Source organism: Empidonax traillii, unplaced genomic scaffold (assembly GCF_003031625.1).
Source record: "Empidonax traillii isolate 1590-97213 ecotype Southwest subspecies unplaced genomic scaffold, ASM303162v1 scaffold26:size2357266, whole genome shotgun sequence".
NCBI lineage: Eukaryota > Metazoa > Chordata > Aves > Passeriformes > Tyrannidae > Empidonax > Empidonax traillii.
Window position 1 is genome coordinate 1,271,949 of NW_020955219.1, and position 18,041 is coordinate 1,289,989.

Genomic DNA, 18,041 nt, shown 5'->3' on the forward strand with positions numbered 1-18,041 from the left:
AAAAGAGATTTACTTGAAAAGGTATTAAGAACAGTACAAGTAGTTTGGTCCCTTATATTCCAAACCCTCTACACTCAGTGTAAAGCAGCATGTTGTCCAGCCCAGACCTGTAGTGATTTCAGCCAGGATCAATGTTTCACCAATGATTCCCTGACTTGAGCTCTGGTCAAGGACTGGGGAGCAGCATGCTGCTGATGCAAGGGCAGGAAATCCCCTCTGCAAGAAAGATCTTGACCCTTCTCAGCTTCTGTTCAAGTGCTCCTGCACTCAACAAAAACGAAAGATCAGTCTTATTTATATCCCCCTTAGCTTCCAGAGCAGCAGATACACAGGACCAAAACAGAGAGAGAAGACTTGAGGAGAAAGAGGTAGGCAATCAGAACAGGTATTTGTGACAGAACAGGCTGTTGGGTGATACGCAGTTTGTGGCTATTCAGAGTGCTAAGCGAGGAGTCTCCGGTAACACTGAAGTGTTGATGCGCAGACTGTCAGGCACTGAGGGTCTGTGCAGTGTGACTGCTCCCATCCTCTTCCTCGGCCAGGGTCAGACTGGTCCAGATACTGCAGTTGCAGCCACCGAGAATGACTGAGTTAATTTCTGCATCAGTCCTGCCTAAAGGCACAGAGCCAGGTGGGTGCAGAGAAGAGAAAAAAAAAAAAAAAAAAAAAAAGAGAGAGAAAAGGAAAAAGGCAGCTCTATGTCTGAATACATTCACTACTAGGCAAGGCCCAGCAGCACTGGAAGAGGATAGGGCTGAGCCACTTGGACCTGCAAGAAAGTCAAGAAACACAACTCATTGGAGGACATAAAATGAGGCTTTCATTCAGCTATCCCAGTGCAACAAGCTTGAAGTTGTCTATGCAGTTTGTCTTTCTTTTGCCTAACCTCAGACACAGGGAGCATCCCCTGGGTACATCAATGAATGCTACATAGAGAAATCAAGCAATTGAGTCAAATATTTCAGGGAGGGGATTTTCTCAGCCATCAAGAAAAAGACAAGACAGGCCCCAGCTAAAAAGCTTTGCTACAGCATGAATTCCAGGTGGGAGTGGAACCGTGCAGGAAGCTCGCCAATCCTGGTGCAAGGCTGGAAGCCCTGTGGTGGGTCAGCAGCCAAAAACATGGTCTTTTGATCCTTCTCCACTCGCAGTTGACATATATCCTGAAATTTTTCCAGAGGTGTACAGCGGCACCACTACAGTTTCCACCTGCCTTCAGCAACTGAGTGGGAGCTGCACATCCATTAAATTCTTCAGACAATGCAGGGTCTGCCAAAAGGCCCCTCCTGGCCCACTCCATGGACTCCTATAACCCACCCAATGGATCACAGTCTCATTAACCAGCTGTGCTTCCAGCTGCTGAGACCTTGTTAAAGTCTTCTTGTTTAAAGTCCTCTTTAGAGCAATAAAGGTCGCTGCCTTATCCAATGTTTTGAGCCTTCCTTTCAGCTCACTGCCCCTGCTACACACAGCACCTCCCTCCACCACACTAAGCCACTACAGCTGACAACTGTGGCATGCAGACAGGCATTCTAATAGTCCTAGTCCTTCCAGCCCCAGGCCTCCAACAAACTGTGAGCTCCCTCCAGCAGCCTTGCCATTGTACTGCAGGCACTCTGCACCACAGCTGCTGAGAACCCAAACCTCAGCTGATTTTTCCCAGTTCTCCTGGTCTCTTTGCAGTCCTGGGACAGAAGCTGGCTGCTGCCCTCTGTTTCTCCTGCTCTATTTCTATGTAGCTTGTGACCAAGAGATGCTCTTCCATTTCCCAGGGAGCTGCAATTCTTTTTGCCCTCGTGCCTCCTCCTTACCGAGTCATTTGTGCTACACATCCTCAGCGGTGACGGCTCGATTGCCCCTGTTCAGGGACATTCACGGAATAGGAATTGAACTGCAGTGAGAAGCAGAGGGACAGCATTAGGGGAGCAGTGCCTGGGACACTGGTCACATCACAGCCCTTCTGCCGTGGACTTTTCTTTGGGAGTCTCAATGAGCCCCTCTAGGGGTCTCCCCCCAGTCTGGCACTTCCAAAGAATACAGTCTGGATCCCAAGACCACCAAACCAAACCTGTGACCCAGGAGCTAAGAAACCAAGTGCTACTTGTGGAAGCCTCCTCTCTCCTGCCCCTGGGCAGGGCAGCTCCACCTGTCCCAGAGGGGCCATGGCTTAGCAGAGGATATGCCCCAGCTCACCTGCTGGATTTCCTGCATCGCCAGTCGTATGGAAGAGCGGAGGCGAGGGAAGGCTTGCTGTCTGCTCTCTCCAGAGCTTGGATTTGTCCTACTCTTGTCCACGCTCTGTTGGTTTTGGAAATTCTTGCTCTTTCTGAACCATGGCAGAACAGGTTTGCTGATGGAAGGCATGGAGGGACAAGACTCCTTCTGTGAAGGGGTCGCTACTTTGCCTGCGGGTGAACTCAGCGTGGGGTACTCCAGATTTTCGTAATCCAAGTCATTACTACTTTTCTGAGGAAAGGAAGAGTGGATTCAGCAGTGGTTTGCAGACCCTCCAAACACAAACAGCACAACAAAGAGGAACACACAGGGTGTCCACTGCTGACATTCAGGGGTCGGGGGGGTGTCATCCACCTGATAGTGCCACTCCCCCACCCCAGGACTCCCAGCTAATAGCTTTTCCCGGTGCACGCAGAAGCAGCCAAGCTGCTTGGCCAGAATGGGACATACCCCAACAGGAAAACAGAAGTGAGATGCTGCTGCTGTGACTCTATCCATGTGCGGCACAGTCCCCACCCCCTGTTCCCACTGCAGATCCTTGGCATTCACCTGCACACAGGGGACAGTCAGTATCTCCATGAAGGGATGGATGCCCACGGTCTGGTGGTACCGAACCAGAGCGGTGAGCGAGGCATGAGCCCGGTCCTCTCTCAGGATGATGTAGCGTGCGTTGGGCTGCACCTGGATCATGTAGTGTCTGCAGCGGTCTTGGCCCCTGGGGACATGCACAGACAGGAACAGTCATGGCTGCACCATCTCTCCAGCACCTGGTTCCTGCTTTCTCCACTGTGGTCTCAAGAGGCCAGATGTGACCAGCGTCCACAGCAAAAAATACCAAAGAGGGGCAGGAGATGTGCTGTGCACTAACACGCTGTGCCTGTAGGTGCTGGAGGAGCAACAATCTCAGTGCTCCTTCCAACCTGGTTTGTGCACTCAGCCATATAGTACAAGATCTCTACCCTTGGAGTACAATACCACACCCAAACCCAGGTCTATTTTTTGGCAAGAGACAAACTCTGCAGTGTCCTGTCTGCTACTACAAACGGTCTGAAGCATCTACAACAGGAGAGGCTGAGCCTCCTCACTGGACTCCTCTGTGGAGCAGGTCATCTCCTCCAGTCAAGTAGAATCACAGAATTCTAGAATTCTATGACTGTAGAATTCCAGGACCATAGAATTTCATGCAGTGCTCAGTTTCATGGAACAACAAAATCATTTAGATTGGAAAAGACCTTTAAGATTCTTGAGTCCAACCATTAACCCAGCACTGCCAAGTCAACCACTAAACCATGTCCCCAAGTGTCACATGTATGTATCTTTTAATTGCCACCGGAGATGATGACTCCACCCTGCCCTTTGCACCTTCTTCTAGTGCTTGACAGCCCTTTACATGAAGAAATCCCTCCTGATGTCCAAGCTGAACCTACCCTAGCACAGCTTGAAGCTACATCTTCTTGCCCTTTGGCCAGTTGTCTGAGAAGAAAGGCTGACCCCCACCTTGCTACAACCTCCTTTCAGGTAGTTGCAGACAGCAATAAGGTCTTCCCTGTGCCTTCTCTGCAAGGTTTGTTACCTACCTGTATGTCAAGATGTAGCCTGGTTGGCTCTGGCTAATCCGAACAAGGAAGCAACCCAAAGGCTTGTCATGCAGCAAGTTTTCAGCTTCCCTGGAATCAGGAAAGAGTTTTTCAGAGGAAAGTGAGCAGATGCCTCGTCACACAGCAGGGATTCCCATCCTATTTCAGGTGCTACCAGCATAGTGCTCCCACTCCAAGGAAGCAGCCAGCATCTGCCCAGTGTGCTCCTAGCTTGGTTTCCTGACTCAGGCTTGGTGGTGCAGGAGGCATTAGGCGGCTGAGGAGGCACAGTACTCTCAGCAATAGCCTCTTCAAGCAGGGCTGCTCCAAACCTGCTCCAGCAGTTTGACAAGTGCAATAGCAACAGCTGCCCTCCAGCACAGAGCATGTGACAAAGCACTGCTGAGATGAGGGGTCTGTGCCCGTGTCCATTTCCTATGCACCAAGGCAGAAGAAGTCAGGATGCAGTGGGATAGGAGGTAAGCTCAGTGCCTTGGAAAAACACCAACTTGGATTACACCACCCTGGCTCTCTTACTTCCTGCTGGAAGGAGGTCTTCCTCCTCTCTGCCCAAAAGACAAAGCTCTGCTTTGTGCTTGTCATGTGCCTTGCTCCAGGCTAAAGGTGACTGCAAATCACCAGTGCAATTCGGGATTGCTCTGTCTGCTCCGTTTCATGAGGCTGAGCTTACACTGCTTATGGAGACTTTAATCTCCACTTAAGCATCAGTGTCTTCGGTCCTTCATTGTGAAGTGCTCATAGCTAGCCTACATTTGAATTTAGAGTTTTGTCTTCCAGGCACCAGTTCCTCTCCTGTATTCTGTGGACAAAAGCATTAATGCAGGTTAAGGCATCAATAAATATCTAAAAAAAGGAGAAAAGAAATGCAGCTACCAGGGAGTTGTCAGCTACTGTATTGTTCTTTACTAAGCTAATATGCTGTGTAATGGTCTGTGAGCAAAGATTCACACTGACAAAATCCAGGCACCTGTGATCTAATAAGACTGAAATAGAGTTGCAGTTTTAACAGAAAAAAAAAGTTAGAAATTGGAACAAGATGATGAGGGTGTTCAAGTGACAGCTTGAACAGCAACACTGACACAGAAATCCCACCAATTTTGGGATATTGGCAGTTAGCAAGCATGGAGAACCATAGATTAATTTGCACACAGGTGAGACTATACTGCCATCCACTTCACCCGCATAACCAGCATTTCTGATTATCACAGTGCTTGGAAAGTAGTGCCTGGCTCAGCCAAGAGAGTGAAGTGTGAGGCAGACCCAGTAGCAAAACTTCAAGCATTTAAATAAAGGTTTTTGCAAAAAAGCTTTAGAGTTCACAGTCTTGTAATCAACTCTGTAACAAAGACGGGCATTGTGGATGTCTCTGCCAGGTTAAGGAGAAGTAAATTCCACCTATGGTGCACCCTACTTGGATGGGCAGAGATATCAACAAATACCCTTCTTTTTCCTCTGTCAGGGGGCTTTGGAGGAATTTTGGAGGAAATTTGGGTTCTCACTGAAGTCCCATTTTAATGTTTTTTTTAAACAATTGTACACTAAATTCTGTATTCTCCTGCTGTAAACTGAGGTTTCCTCATGACCTAGACTGAGATACAAAACCAGTCATAACGAGTCAGCCCAAAAGTCCATCTTCCTGTCTCTGCAAATGGTCCTTAGCAGGGTAAAATACATGTGTGTATTTCCTTTCCCATTACTTTAAAAGTCTCCCTTCCCTGTACAGGATCTGCACTGAGGAACCCAGAGTGTACTTATTTCCTATGACTTTCATGGTTGTTCTCTGGACCTATGTAAAATTTCAGCATTTGCATTCTGTGACAAGCTTCCTCCAAGGTGTTTGACACTCACAGATTAAAAGGAAGAAAGGTTATAGGGGTCACTCCCATTCCTTAAGGAAGTAAAGCCTGGCAAATCCAACCTATGCAATCCTCCTAAGGACACGGTGGCTTCTGCCTACCTGTCACAGCCCAAGCTGCAGCCACTGTGTCCAGTGTACCCACCTCCTGCTGATCATCCCATGCAGCCAGCTTGGAAAGGCCCCATCATCCTGCACGACCTTCTCGGCCTGTGTCTCTCTGAACCAACGGAGAGTTGCTCCTCTCTTTATTTTCCTCATTTCTGCTTCTTCTCCAGTGTGTTCCTCTGTTCGCAGAACAGGGTGAGGTACAGAAGGGTCCAAGAAGTTATCAAAAGGAGTGGACTGAAAGTGGGGACAGATGGAAAGTTGGCATGAAAGCAAGATCAAAGCCAGAGGGTCACTGAAGGCATCACTTTGGTAGGTGATCCCATTCCCAAGTCCCTTAAGATCAGTTGCAAACTATCGAACACTGCTCTCAGTTCCTAAAAGGTCCCGACCATGCTTTTTAACTAACAACAGAGCGAAAGGACTCACACTTCTTGTAATAAAAATGACAGTGTTCTCCTGGGATCACATGCAGGAGAACATGTGCATGCAGAAGGTAGATGGGGCAGGGAACCAGCACATCTGGCTAAGGGGCCCCAAAACTACCTCTTTTAGTTTGCTGCGTGGCCGTGGCACTGGTGGCTGTTGTGATTTATCAGAAGGATTTGGATTAGGCTGAGGATGCCTCTTCCGTGGCATGGGAACTGGAAAGTGGCTTCTTCCTGCAACAAGAGGAAATAAGTAGGTGAAATCTAGCATCCAGTATCCACCCTCCATGTCCAGAGGCAGGGACAGTCTCTGCTGCACCAAGTATGCGGGAAAGACACAGCGTGGGCACTCCTTCCAGCAGAGCCAGGCAAACCACCCTCATGATGCTGCTTCTGCTCCCCACAGATGAAGCTACACTTTCAAAGAGCAGAAGTGTCAGCACCTCCCTGCCCACCACACTGATGGAGAGCCGAGGGCAGGCCACCATCCCCTGGAGCTTACAGCTCCTTGAGGTGATCGTCACACCAGTGGCCATGCACAGGGGCACTGAGAGTGGGAGCAACTCACTCTGGGCCTCTGCTTCCAGGGCCAGCTGCCGTCTTCTTTCTCTCTCTGCCAACTTCTGCAGATGCTGTGCTTGAGCTCTCAGCTCAGCCACCAATTTTACATAACTCTTCTTGCATCTGAATCCCCTATAAACTGTTCAGAGAAAAGCTGTGGTTAGAAAAAAAAAAAAAAAAAAAAGAGCTGTTCATGCCCTTGTCACTCTCTTAGGAAAGAACACCAGGTAATATTCTTTCATCCAGGGCAAAGCCCTTGACACTTGAATCATGTTAATAAACAGCAATGAAAACTCTACTGCGAGCAAGCGGTCAAAACCACGTGAGAACTGTCTTCTACTCTCTAAGATGCTAGATCATAGATTTATAGAAATCCAACTACAGATCTCATCTCTAATGCCAAGGCTTGAAAAACAGTCTCACAGAAGGGCCTGTTAACCCTCTATCTCCCTGGTTCCCTTCAGACCCCATGGAGATGGGACTTCCTCGGTGTCAGTCCCCAGGATAATCTTTACCACAGGCAGCTATCACAGGGTTCATCAGGAGCATTACAGACACTGTATGATCCCTCCTACTCTACCAGGTATTAAACCACATGAACGGAAGGCTGCACTCTCTCATTTCCTACTACCCACACATCTTCCCTGTGGATCAGAACAATGCACAGCATGTGACAGTCTGACGTTTGTCACACTGTACAGTGCACAGCTGGAAGCTGCTCAGATGCTTCAGCAGTGCAGCAACCCATACAGAAGAGAGCAACAACAAAGAGGGACTAGGCAGGGCGACAGCCTCCTCCTCCTCCTGGTTGCACATTCCCCATGGACCCTGTGCAAAGCGAAGTACCAAACTGCCCACAGCCACTCTGGAGAAACAGGCTGCCAGAGCAGATGCTACATGGAAAGGAAAGAAAAAAAACCAAGGTAGACCAAAACTTCATCCTCTCTAAAAGCAGGAGTGAGATCTGCTTCACTCATTTCCTTCTGCTCAGTTCAACACAACTCACAAACAAGCTGTTACTCCAGAGGACAGTTAGCCAGATTTCAGGACAAAGCCAAATCACATGCCTGCCCTGCTCAGCTCAGCTCTCCAGAGCACATGCTTTCCCTTTCCAAGCCTCACACTGTCTGAGGGCTCTCCCTGACTGAGGATGAGCACTGAGGATGTGAGCATTTGCAATGAGTACTTTGACTTCACGGGGCTTTGACATGGAGATGGCACCTGCCCTACCCTTCTGCCATCTGCAAAGGTGCAAAGGAGGAGGAGGGACTGCAGAAAAGGTTCTCCTTCCTCTGTTCTGAGATCAGCGTTGAGGGACTCTCCTTTTCCAGTGCTCACCTTTCTGTATGACAACTGCTGCTCTTTCCAGTCGCTCCACACACTTTGCCAGCTGTTCCTGATGCCAATATTTAAAGAAAAGTCGTGACTTTCTGTGAAGTCGGGAAGAGAAAGATGCAGGGAGAAACACCGTTTACATAAACTTGCATACGCCATCCTTTGGACAGCCTTTCCTATGGCCATGAAGTTCTCCCTGAAGAGAACCAGGTAACAGACTACATGCATGAACTCTCTGCAGTTTAGGCTCCCCACTCCCAGCAACAATGATCCACACCTACCCACATATCCAGCCTTTCAGCTCTGTTCTTTGCAGTATCTCCAAGCAGCTAAAAAAGAGGAAATAGTAAAATAAATTATTTTCCCCCAAAGTGAACACAATTTAGCCAGTGTTTTTAGGGGCATAAGGGGGAGGAAAAATGCCTCAGCAATTCTCAACAGTCAGTAACTGTTGTCAGTCTGTCTACCTTGGGGTACAGCTAGTATCACATTTGAGAACATCAGCAAAGGGGTTCCCAGAGGCAGATTTCCTTCAACTCCCTGGGAGGCAATTCTGCAGAGCCTATTTTATTCTTAGAACTGTTCTTCCTTATTTCGTTTTCAAGTGTCCTTTGAAGGACAAAAGTTGCAAGGTCGGCACAGCAAGACTTCCGGGAGAAAGTCTGTTTTCCAATTCCAGTTTCGTTTTGAAGACTTCAGTGACAAAATGTGGGTCACTCGGAAAGATTCCCTGACACTTGGAACTGAAAGCACTACTCTAGTTGCAACACACAGCTTCCTCCCTCTGCCTGCAAATCCAAGCTGTGAAATCATAGTGACACTTTTTGCTAATATCTCACACAGCAAAGCAGAAGTGGTTTTACTTCTATCTCAGCCAACTTCCACAGTGCCACAATCCAAATCCACAGGAATTTTTTTCTCAAATGCATCCTCTGTTTTTTTGTCTCTGAAAACACACCATGCTGCTTGTTTACAATCACCTCTCTCCCATCTAGGAGATTCTCTTGTGACCTCACTTGGGTTTGCAATTCTTATTATTCAGAACCATTAAGAAGTTCAAGGAAGCACTGTGAAGGCTGGAGGAACTACTGCCAGGACAGAGCTGTTCCAGGAGATCATTCAGATCCTTTTCTTAAATGACTAAAAAAACCCTCCTCAGCTGGCTGCCTTACATGTTTCATTCGCACTATCAATCACAATTGACACAGGCAGGAAGAAGGGACTGGGAAAGTGGAGAAGAGGAGGTGGGGAACTGCTGCCCTAGATGCAGGAAGGAAAAAGCTGACAGGGTAAGACTCTGTCCCTCTGCAGAGATAGAAGGACATTTACACACGTAAGGAACGATCATGTTCTGAAAGTGCTGAGGGTATATTTTGCCTGCACACATACGAAATACTTGGACTAGACACATCCTCTCTACCCCGGGAGACATTCAGTGATGGGTGCTTGTTCAGCATTGTCTTTATTTTCTTCTCCCATGAAGCCATCAGGAAAAATCTGGAGAGGCCCTGCCACACTGAGTTCAGTGAACAGCCTTGACCACTACTGTCAGCCCCTAAATAAAGTATCTTGGCCAGTTTTCATTCCACAGAATAGCTAGGCTATATGGCAATTCAATTGAATTGCTACGCAACAATTCTAGAAAGATTTCACTCATCATTGTACCAAATGCTTTTTAAACGTTAAATGTCCTTGCCTGGGATCTTCGTTCCCCACCCCCAAAAAAACCCATCCTCTTTTTGTCCCTTTTAGTTTGCTATGCTACTCTGAGAGTAAGAGCCTCTGTAGAACAAACCAGACTGCACACAACAAAGGAAGTGTTCCTACCTTTCTTTTGTGAGGGAAACACCAGGTTTAACTAGAAGAATTGCATATCTGTGGAAAACAAACACATACAGACACGTAAAAGCCACATCCTTGATGTGCTGAGCTGACCCATGTCACCCTGACAGCAAACAACAATAAATCACTGTCTTTCTCACTCAGCCTCTCACAGCTAACAATCCCATGCTCTCAGACAACATGAACTTTAGAGGGTGTTTTACTACTTGCTCATATTTGGTTACCAAGGTTGATTCCCTAATAATACCTAAGAAGGAACACTTAGAGGTTTTAACAAACCTCTCAGCAAATTCCTCAAAGAAGGGTCTCCAGGAGAAACCATCTCTTCGGATACGGATTGTCTCCAGCAGTCCATTGTACCGGAGCTGAAGCAGCACCACAAAGAGGATCCAAGAAACAAAGAGAAACAGGCCATTAGGACATCAGTTTGTTCCTTTGCAGCCAGAAGTTACTTCATTCAGCCTTAAACTTCTCCAGTTCAAAACGAAAAGGCTTTTTCTGAAAATGTTTCCTTGGTTAGAGACTGAATTTACCACATCCTGTAACTCTGATGAATAACCACTCTGAGTTAGAAGTTGGAAACCATAAAAACCAATAACTGAAATAACTTCACCTTCCAGCCATGGGTACTGCTTTGCCTCTGTCCCTTAGAGGACAGCTTTTTATTTCCAAATCTAGGCACAGAACTACTCTAAGGCATGGATGAACTTCCTCTTAATCCTATCCTTTCTTATATACATTAAACAGGCCACTGAGCTTTCTGAACTCTTCTAATCATTTTCAGTTTTCTTTAAAGCATCTAGACCTCAGGCCTGACACAATATCCAAATACAGTCATATCAGTGCACTTCAACTCCTGTCAGAGCAATCCCATCTTGGCTCCTATTCAGAGTTGGCCTGGCTGATGGGTGAGAACAGTCTCCTCTGGAAAGCATTTTTTCTGGAGTAGTGTCTGTACCAGTCCCCATCCAGGAGGAGATGCAAAGATGAATCCTAGTGCCCAAAAAGCAGATCTCATTGCATTCATGAAAAAGAAATGGGAGAGAACTAAGACTGCAAAATCTGGACCTAGCAGTCTGCGCCATAAAAACAAGCAAGTGCTTAGAACATCCACATGCATATAAAATGTGGCCACTCTTTCTCTGCAAGGGGAGACTCATCTGAGTCAGCTTCCACAGCCTTTTGCTGGGGTCTGCCCTCCCACTGAGACATGGCAGAGGTAGCTGTAAAGGACAAAACACTGCTTATCCTCACCTGTAGCAGCACCATCTGGTTGTCTACCACACCTGGCTCCTTCTGGCTGTTGGGCTTTATGCAGCGCACAAAGTGTGGGTTGGCAGAATACAACCTCTCCATAAGCACCATGAGGGAATGCTGTCAAGGGCACAGGATCAACAGTCCATCAAGTCAAAACACTGCCAGAGCCTGACATGCAATACCCTGCAGTGGGAACTGTTTTCTCACCCCATAGCAACCTCCCCAGCTCTCACAACAACCTGGTCAGTCCCATCACGATAAGTCGTGCTTGGCACCCAGGAAAACCCCTGTCTACATCAGTGATGCTTTAACTATGCATAGCGGTCTGGAAGCTCCCATGAAAACATCACTGCACTCATCTCCCAGGGCACTGCAGGGCAGCAATACCATACCCGGAACTGAGCTCCAACAGATTGTTTCCGTGTGCTGTTGAACCTGTCGTCTGCTCCTGGTATGACCTGAAACCAGACCAAAAGAAAAGATTGCCCCCTTGGAAAAAGTGCCTGATTGATGGACAAAGAGCTCTGATGGAAGGCAGGTGGCAAAAAAGAGGATGGATTTCTGGCGAGAGAAGACAAGTTGAACAGCAGAAGCAGCCAGAAAACACAGTAGAAAACAAAGGAGAAATTGCTGCAAGCTGATTGCGGTTCTGCTTTTATTTTAAACCCATTTCTGTGTGCCCTTTTTCAGCTAGTTTCTCAAACAATATGACTGCGGTAACTATGCCACCATTCACCAATTGCCATATAGACCTGAAGAGCAATACCTTGGCTTTCACATGAGGCATCAGTGTCCCCGTCCTGGAAACAGTGGCTGGAAGAAGAGAGACAACAGTTAATTTTGCATCTTGGCTTGCAATCAACCATATCTAAACATTCAAACCCCACTTCAAACACAAGCCTCCTTACAAATAGTGAATCACAGACGAGGCATTAGATTTCACTGTGTAGAAACACAAGGAAAGAATTAGAAAAAGGAAGAAGACAATGCAAATGTATGAAGCCTACAATGCAGGCAATATTATCTTCTGCCACTGAGGAGACAAGGAAATCAGGTTATCAAATAAACCTGAATGACTTTCAAAAGAAATATCATCAGCAGACATCTAGCAATGCAGAAAAAAACAGTACAGATAGCAAATGGGAAGCTTACCTATGGCAGTCATGTTATTTAAAGTCAGATGAAAAATGCAGGGAAGTTGAATTTACTGAGGGATCTAATAACAGTCTTGCACACCCTTGATGCAATGATTTCACATGAATCGTAAAACCACAGAACAGCTGAGGCTGAAAGGGTCCTCTGGAGTTCACCTGAGCAGATCCCTTTGTTGAGCAGGGCCACCTAGAGCCATTGCCCAGGACTGGACAATCAACCTGAGGTTATTTCTGATGTTTATGAACTTTGAAAGAGCTGGGATTAGGCTAAGTAGCTTCAGTAACAGTGCAAAGAAGAAAGACAATCTGGAGCAGAAGATCTTAAAAACACAGTGGAGAACCGAAATGAAATTCATCAGTTTCCTGTAAATCCCAGGAACTGACATGAACTGAATGCGAGAAAAAAAATTATAAAATTTGTGTTTAGCCAGCCAACTTCCAAGGAAGCATCCACCCAACCTTTTTCTAAATTTTCATAGAAGCCGTGGAAATCTGAGGGCTTATTGATAACTGGAAAAAGGGAGTGTAGTTGGTAGGAGAAAAATAGCACACTACTTCAGAGTTTTTTAACAATTTGTACCTGAAAAAGAAAATGTATTTGAAAGGAATAATCTTTACACTCATTGCCTGGGGTTTTACAAGACTCTATTTTCAGTGTGAACAAGCAGAAGCTATGACCTTGACCAGCTTCATTTCTAGACAAGAACAGAGCCAATGGAAAAGGCCAGTGGTGACAGTCCTGCACAGGCCCTGGAGAAGACAGGAAGGCATCTTAGGAGTGACTAATTCTCTGGAAGAGGATACAACCTGCCCTGCTTTCCACGCAGGGGGAATAAACAACTCTGATAGCTCAGTATACGCCTGCAGCCCACTCCAAGCTGCAGCATTCCCAGAGTCTCCCAGTGGCTGCCAGCTGTGAAACACACTCTTGGCACATGAGCCTCATCCCCACACTGAACTCTTGCCAAGGTGGGCCTTGGTTCATGACGGGTGTGCAGAGGGACTTGCCTGTGAACAGCACACTGAGCAAGGGGGTGACGCTGCTGATGAAGAGCCCACGAACGTTGGCTGGCAAGGTGTCTCTGTTCTTCTCTAGAAAGCCCCTGGCAGCATACTGTACCTGGTGAAAGGGCACCAAATCACTAAAGAAAGCAGTGAAAGCCACTCCTACAGCTCGCCAGAAGCAAGCGTTGAACTGAACGTACTCTGTTTTGCACATGAATTCTGTAAACACGTATGCACCCCATCCAGATGCCAATCCTGAGGAACAAATCCCTGCAGATGGCAGAGGCATCAGAACCACAGGAGTGCAGCATAACACTGAGACATCTACTTTTGTTTGCTCTCCTTTCCTTGATTTAAAGTTCCATTTACTTTTGGGTCCACTTCACTCTTCTTGCTCTTCCTCTCTCTCTTCCCTTTGAATAGGCTTCCACCCTGTTGTCATGCATACCCTTCTTAACATTGCTCCCTCCCTTTCTCATCTCTAGTGTGCCGCTCTCCTTTCCACGTTAAATGTTAATTTTTATAATAATGAACATCACAAACAATAGCTTAGTCAACAGTGGTGAGATTAGATTACTAAGGTACATATTGCAATTACCTGAATTGTCATATCTGCTCCTGTTCCAAAAATTATCTCCAATCAACACAACTTGCTTGGACCAAAGCTTTCAAAATTGGTGGCAGTAAAATGACATGTAATAGTACTAAATCCCAAGTTGCTTAGATACCATTGAATGTATAAATAACTGCCTCCACTTTCAAGACATTAATTACCTGGGTGTTTGCACAGCATTCCTAAGTGTTGGCAATAAAATAGTCAGTGCTATGCTGTGGAAACCAATAGGTAAAGGAACGGCCTTTATCCTGTTCTTCAGGAGTGCACACTAGACTGTGCATCTACAAAGTACTTTTATAAAGTACTGTTTTAGGACTAGAGTTCTAGCAGAATGATTTCTAACACCCTACACTTCCTAGAGGTCGCCCCACTTTCCTCAGGGGTCCTCTCTTCCTACGGAAATCCCATGGAATGTAGGAGGCAAGTCGTGGGAACTCATCACTTCTGTTATTATCATCATCAGACCTCAACATCAAAGCCTTTTTTGTCAGGCAAGGCTTTCTTCCCCTCCAACATACACTACAACAGCATTCTTCTTGCAAACAGTACATACTTTCCCAGCATAGTGAGTGATGCTGAAGCCCAAAACATGGCCTCGGGCTGGCTGGAAGTGTAAGTTGCCTTTGAAGCTGCTGTTTAGTTTATCCACAAAGGTCTTATCAGTTGCCTGCAAGAGAGCAGATTTCATAATCAAAGGATCAGGCTGCAACAGAGACATGATCAGACCACAGAGAAGCAAAACAAAGTGTTGGAAGTGTCCTTGGCTGTGCAACAGTCTTCTGATGTACCTTCTGATTCCTCACAGGGATGCCAATACCATTAGACTGTCCCCGATCTCGATGTCCTGTCTCATCAGCCACACACAGGGACATCTCCGTTCATTTTGCTCTTTGAAGTGCACTCTAACCTAAGAGCTCACTCTGCAGCTTGGATATTCATTGCTACATCCCCCCACAATATTTTCTCTTCCTCCTATCTCATGCATACCTGAGGGAATGCACTCTGCTCATCCAGAAGAGACAGAAGCCCAAGTGGCTTGGCCAGGAACAGATTCTGCAGGAAAGGAGACACATGACACATACCTAAAGCAGTACAGGGCATCCACTCTCACCCTCACCACCCTTTGAAGAGGTCCTTCCCAGGTACATCTCCTCCCCATGATAGAAAGTGCAAGAGTTCTCTCTTGGCTGGATGGAGCAATTGTATTCTGCCAGTCCTCTCACTCACCAGAATAGGTTCATTATTGCTGAATGTGATAGTCTCCCAAGGCAGCCCTTCTTCCTTATAGGCAGCCTGCTCAATATGGAAAATGTGCTGAAATAAAATAAAAAGAGGTTGGATCACCCATGAGACTTGGCTAGACAGCCCTGAACATCTTCCTTCCTGCCCTGAACAGAGCACAGAGGCATGGTGCTCTCACCCATGGCATGAGAGGTTCAAGGTGAAACTGCCCCTCTGTGTGGGCCTCTGTAAGCCTGTCACTCATTGGTGCTGCTGCATAAAGCAAGAACACTTCTCAGAACGACTTTGGTCACTGCTTGATCCTTCTACTTCATCCTTCCCTGTCCTAGTGGCTCCCCTGCCACAGCAGAGAAGGTTGCTAATCTCTGTCCTGCTTCACTAATGGCTACTTCTGTCCTGCCAAGCAATAGATCTGTTTTTCCCCAAGCTCTCCTTCATGTGCTAGGGAGAGCAGTGCTCTGCTTTCTCTGCTACACAAGGCGAGATCACCCTCAGGAGACTTACGTGATGGAAGAAGTGCTGCAGCTGCTCATTGGCCAAGTTTATGCAAAGTTGTTCAAAACGGTTCACTGCAAAGTTTTCAAACCCAAAAATATCCAAGATGCCTAAAAGGGGGAAGAACACATAATGGAGCCTGCAGACTGTTCTTGCAGAACTGCTGTGTACACCAACACATGACTAAATCTCCCATCACCCAGCTCTTGTGGCAGAGGGAAAACCCAGCCAAGAGAAACAGTCTTCCATAACTCCCCTTGAAGAGTCACTTTGGAGGAGATCCACTCCAGCCCTCAGCTTCTCTGCTAAGCCAGAGTGCCCCAGAACTACAGGCTCACAGTTGCTTCAGATCAACTGCCTGCTCAAAACTTCGTGCTGCTGACACACATCTCTCCATGGTTTTGATAATGGATCCCTGTGCACAGTCTCTGTGAAACCTCATGCTGTGCCCGTCCTTCACTGTGGCTGAGGCAGGCACATTTGAGAACAGAACAGGAGCAGGGCAGGCAGAACTCACCTATTTCCCTCAGCTCCACCTCAGGATCCACGTTCTCAGCCAGCAGCTCATTGATCTTGCCAACGATCCAGCCAAACACTCGCCCATAAACCATCTTAGCAATGGAGTCCCGGGCATCTGCACAGGGAGAACAACAGCAGCTCACCAAAGGGCTTACAGGAGAGCACGGGACACAGCACACAAAGTGGCTTAGTGCATCCACCTCTAGCAACAATGTCTAGTAGTTTATGGAGCTATTTTAATAATCAGATAAACGATCGATATCTGTCTGATTGCCCCTGCCTTCTGTAAGCACAAAAAGAGCTCTTTAATTCCAAACTCTTCACAATCTTTCTACAAGATCAGATGTGGCATATTGAAGCATTTGTGAGATCATCTAAAATGGAAAATTTCCTTTCCAAAAGAGTCATGCCACTTCCCAGAATATGCAGATACTTGCTTTCCCCTCTGAAGATCTACTAAGGATGGAGTCCCTCACTCCTAAACCAAGGAAGAAGTTCCAAATTATACTTGGCAAACTGAATGGTCCTCTTCTGTCTAGCCCACAGTTGCCAAGTGTTTAAATGCTGTGGGCAAGAGGGGGATACAAATGATGGAGAACTTGCTGACATTCTAAGAAGGAGACCAAATCAGCATGATCTATTTCATGATAGAGATGTGTATTTTATTGCCTAGAGAAAATTTGGAAAACAGAACTAGCTAATTCTCCATTTTCGTTTTTATCTTTCATGTGCTTTTAGCAAAAATCTAGAAGTTCTGGAACTTCCTGCCTTTTTACTTAATTTTTAAAATACTTTATTTTATCTGAACATTTTGGTCTAGATTATCTTGGATTATTTTCTTGTTTTATTGAAGGGGAAAAGAACACTTTATGCTTGTTTACTTTACCATACTCTGTTGTCTTCTCACTCGGTTCCTGATACTGTGATATCTCACTGATTCTCAAGGTTGTTTGTCCATCTACTGCTTAGTATCTGCACACTGCCAGCACTCTGAAACAGGAACCTCCCCCTCTTTTGTACAAATACCTAGAGTTCCCTTCTAGTCTGGACTGAGGAAGAAAGCAAAGCTAATTCCTTAGTTTCTCATTTAACCTCTGCAACCTCTTGGAGATCAAACAAAAGCAGCATTCATGGTCTTACATGTGAGCAAGGGACTAAACATACAAACATCAATACACTTGCCTCTGTGCGAGAGGAATGAAAGGGCACAGAAGGACATCTTTGTTCCCAACAAGCTGCACATGTGTGGGGATGCCCTTCCGAAAAGTACAGGTCAGTCCTTCTAGCCAGCACATCTGCAATTCGTTATGTTTCCTACCTTCTGCCTGCTGCTGGGTGTGAAAACGCTGGATCTGCTCCCCTCGGGTCACTGACATCGTACAAATAAGGCATTTTAACAGTTCATCTTCCTGGACTCCAAACTGGCCCTGGGAAAGAGGAAATAGATGAGGAGAGTCAATTGTAAACCCTTATTGAATTCGTGTGGTTTGTATCTGTCTGTGTGTTGATGGGATCATGACTGGGGCTCAGGCCTTTGAGCCCCACCTTAAGGTAAGTGTTACTGCTGGCATCTCACAGCACCAGGGTCAGATGTGGGCTCTGAGATCTGTGTTATCCCTGCAGTGACCAAGCTCACCCCTGCTCTCTGAAACACTTTTTGTGTTGCTCTCCCAACACCGCCACTTTTCACCTTCATTGGGAGCCATGTCAGTCCCTGCTGAGGGGTTTAAAGACCTACTGAACAGCACCACGTGCAGGTGACTGTGCAGGTGCTGAAGCATCTGAGCTTCA

The 18,041-nt window shown here is 46.6% G+C and overlaps 1 protein-coding gene across 3 annotated transcripts in view; it reads right to left on the reverse strand.

Moving 5' to 3' along the window:
• Positions 1–18,041, reverse strand: part of LOC114069854 (unconventional myosin-VIIa-like) — a 25,881-nt gene continuing 7,840 nt past the window's right edge. Inside the window, exons 9-30 of one of the 3 annotated variants that reach the window (XM_027906947.1) lie at positions 17,569–17,677; positions 16,249–16,365; positions 15,741–15,841; positions 15,222–15,308; positions 14,982–15,047; positions 14,548–14,661; positions 13,382–13,493; positions 11,986–12,032; positions 11,612–11,677; positions 11,217–11,336; positions 10,242–10,327; positions 9,948–9,995; positions 8,402–8,449; positions 8,124–8,215; positions 6,793–6,924; positions 6,343–6,458; positions 5,834–6,033; positions 3,813–3,902; positions 2,785–2,950; positions 2,194–2,466; positions 1,812–1,891; positions 1–613 (exon numbers count right to left, since the gene is read on the reverse strand). In XM_027906947.1, coding sequence (XP_027762748.1) covers positions 1,835–1,891; positions 2,194–2,466; positions 2,785–2,950; positions 3,813–3,902; positions 5,834–6,033; positions 6,343–6,458; positions 6,793–6,924; positions 8,124–8,215; positions 8,402–8,449; positions 9,948–9,995; positions 10,242–10,327; positions 11,217–11,336; positions 11,612–11,677; positions 11,986–12,032; positions 13,382–13,493; positions 14,548–14,661; positions 14,982–15,047; positions 15,222–15,308; positions 15,741–15,841; positions 16,249–16,365; positions 17,569–17,677 — 2,247 coding nt within the window. In that variant the 3' untranslated portion in view covers positions 1–613; positions 1,812–1,834. Of the gene's footprint in view, positions 614–655; positions 770–1,811; positions 1,892–2,193; positions 2,467–2,784; positions 2,951–3,812; positions 3,903–5,833; positions 6,034–6,342; positions 6,459–6,792; positions 6,925–8,123; positions 8,216–8,401; positions 8,450–9,947; positions 9,996–10,241; positions 10,328–11,216; positions 11,337–11,611; positions 11,678–11,985; positions 12,033–13,381; positions 13,494–14,547; positions 14,662–14,981; positions 15,048–15,221; positions 15,309–15,740; positions 15,842–16,248; positions 16,366–17,568; positions 17,678–18,041 lie in introns of those variants that run through there. The other 2 variants (XM_027906956.1, XM_027906966.1) reach the window with 2 other exon arrangements.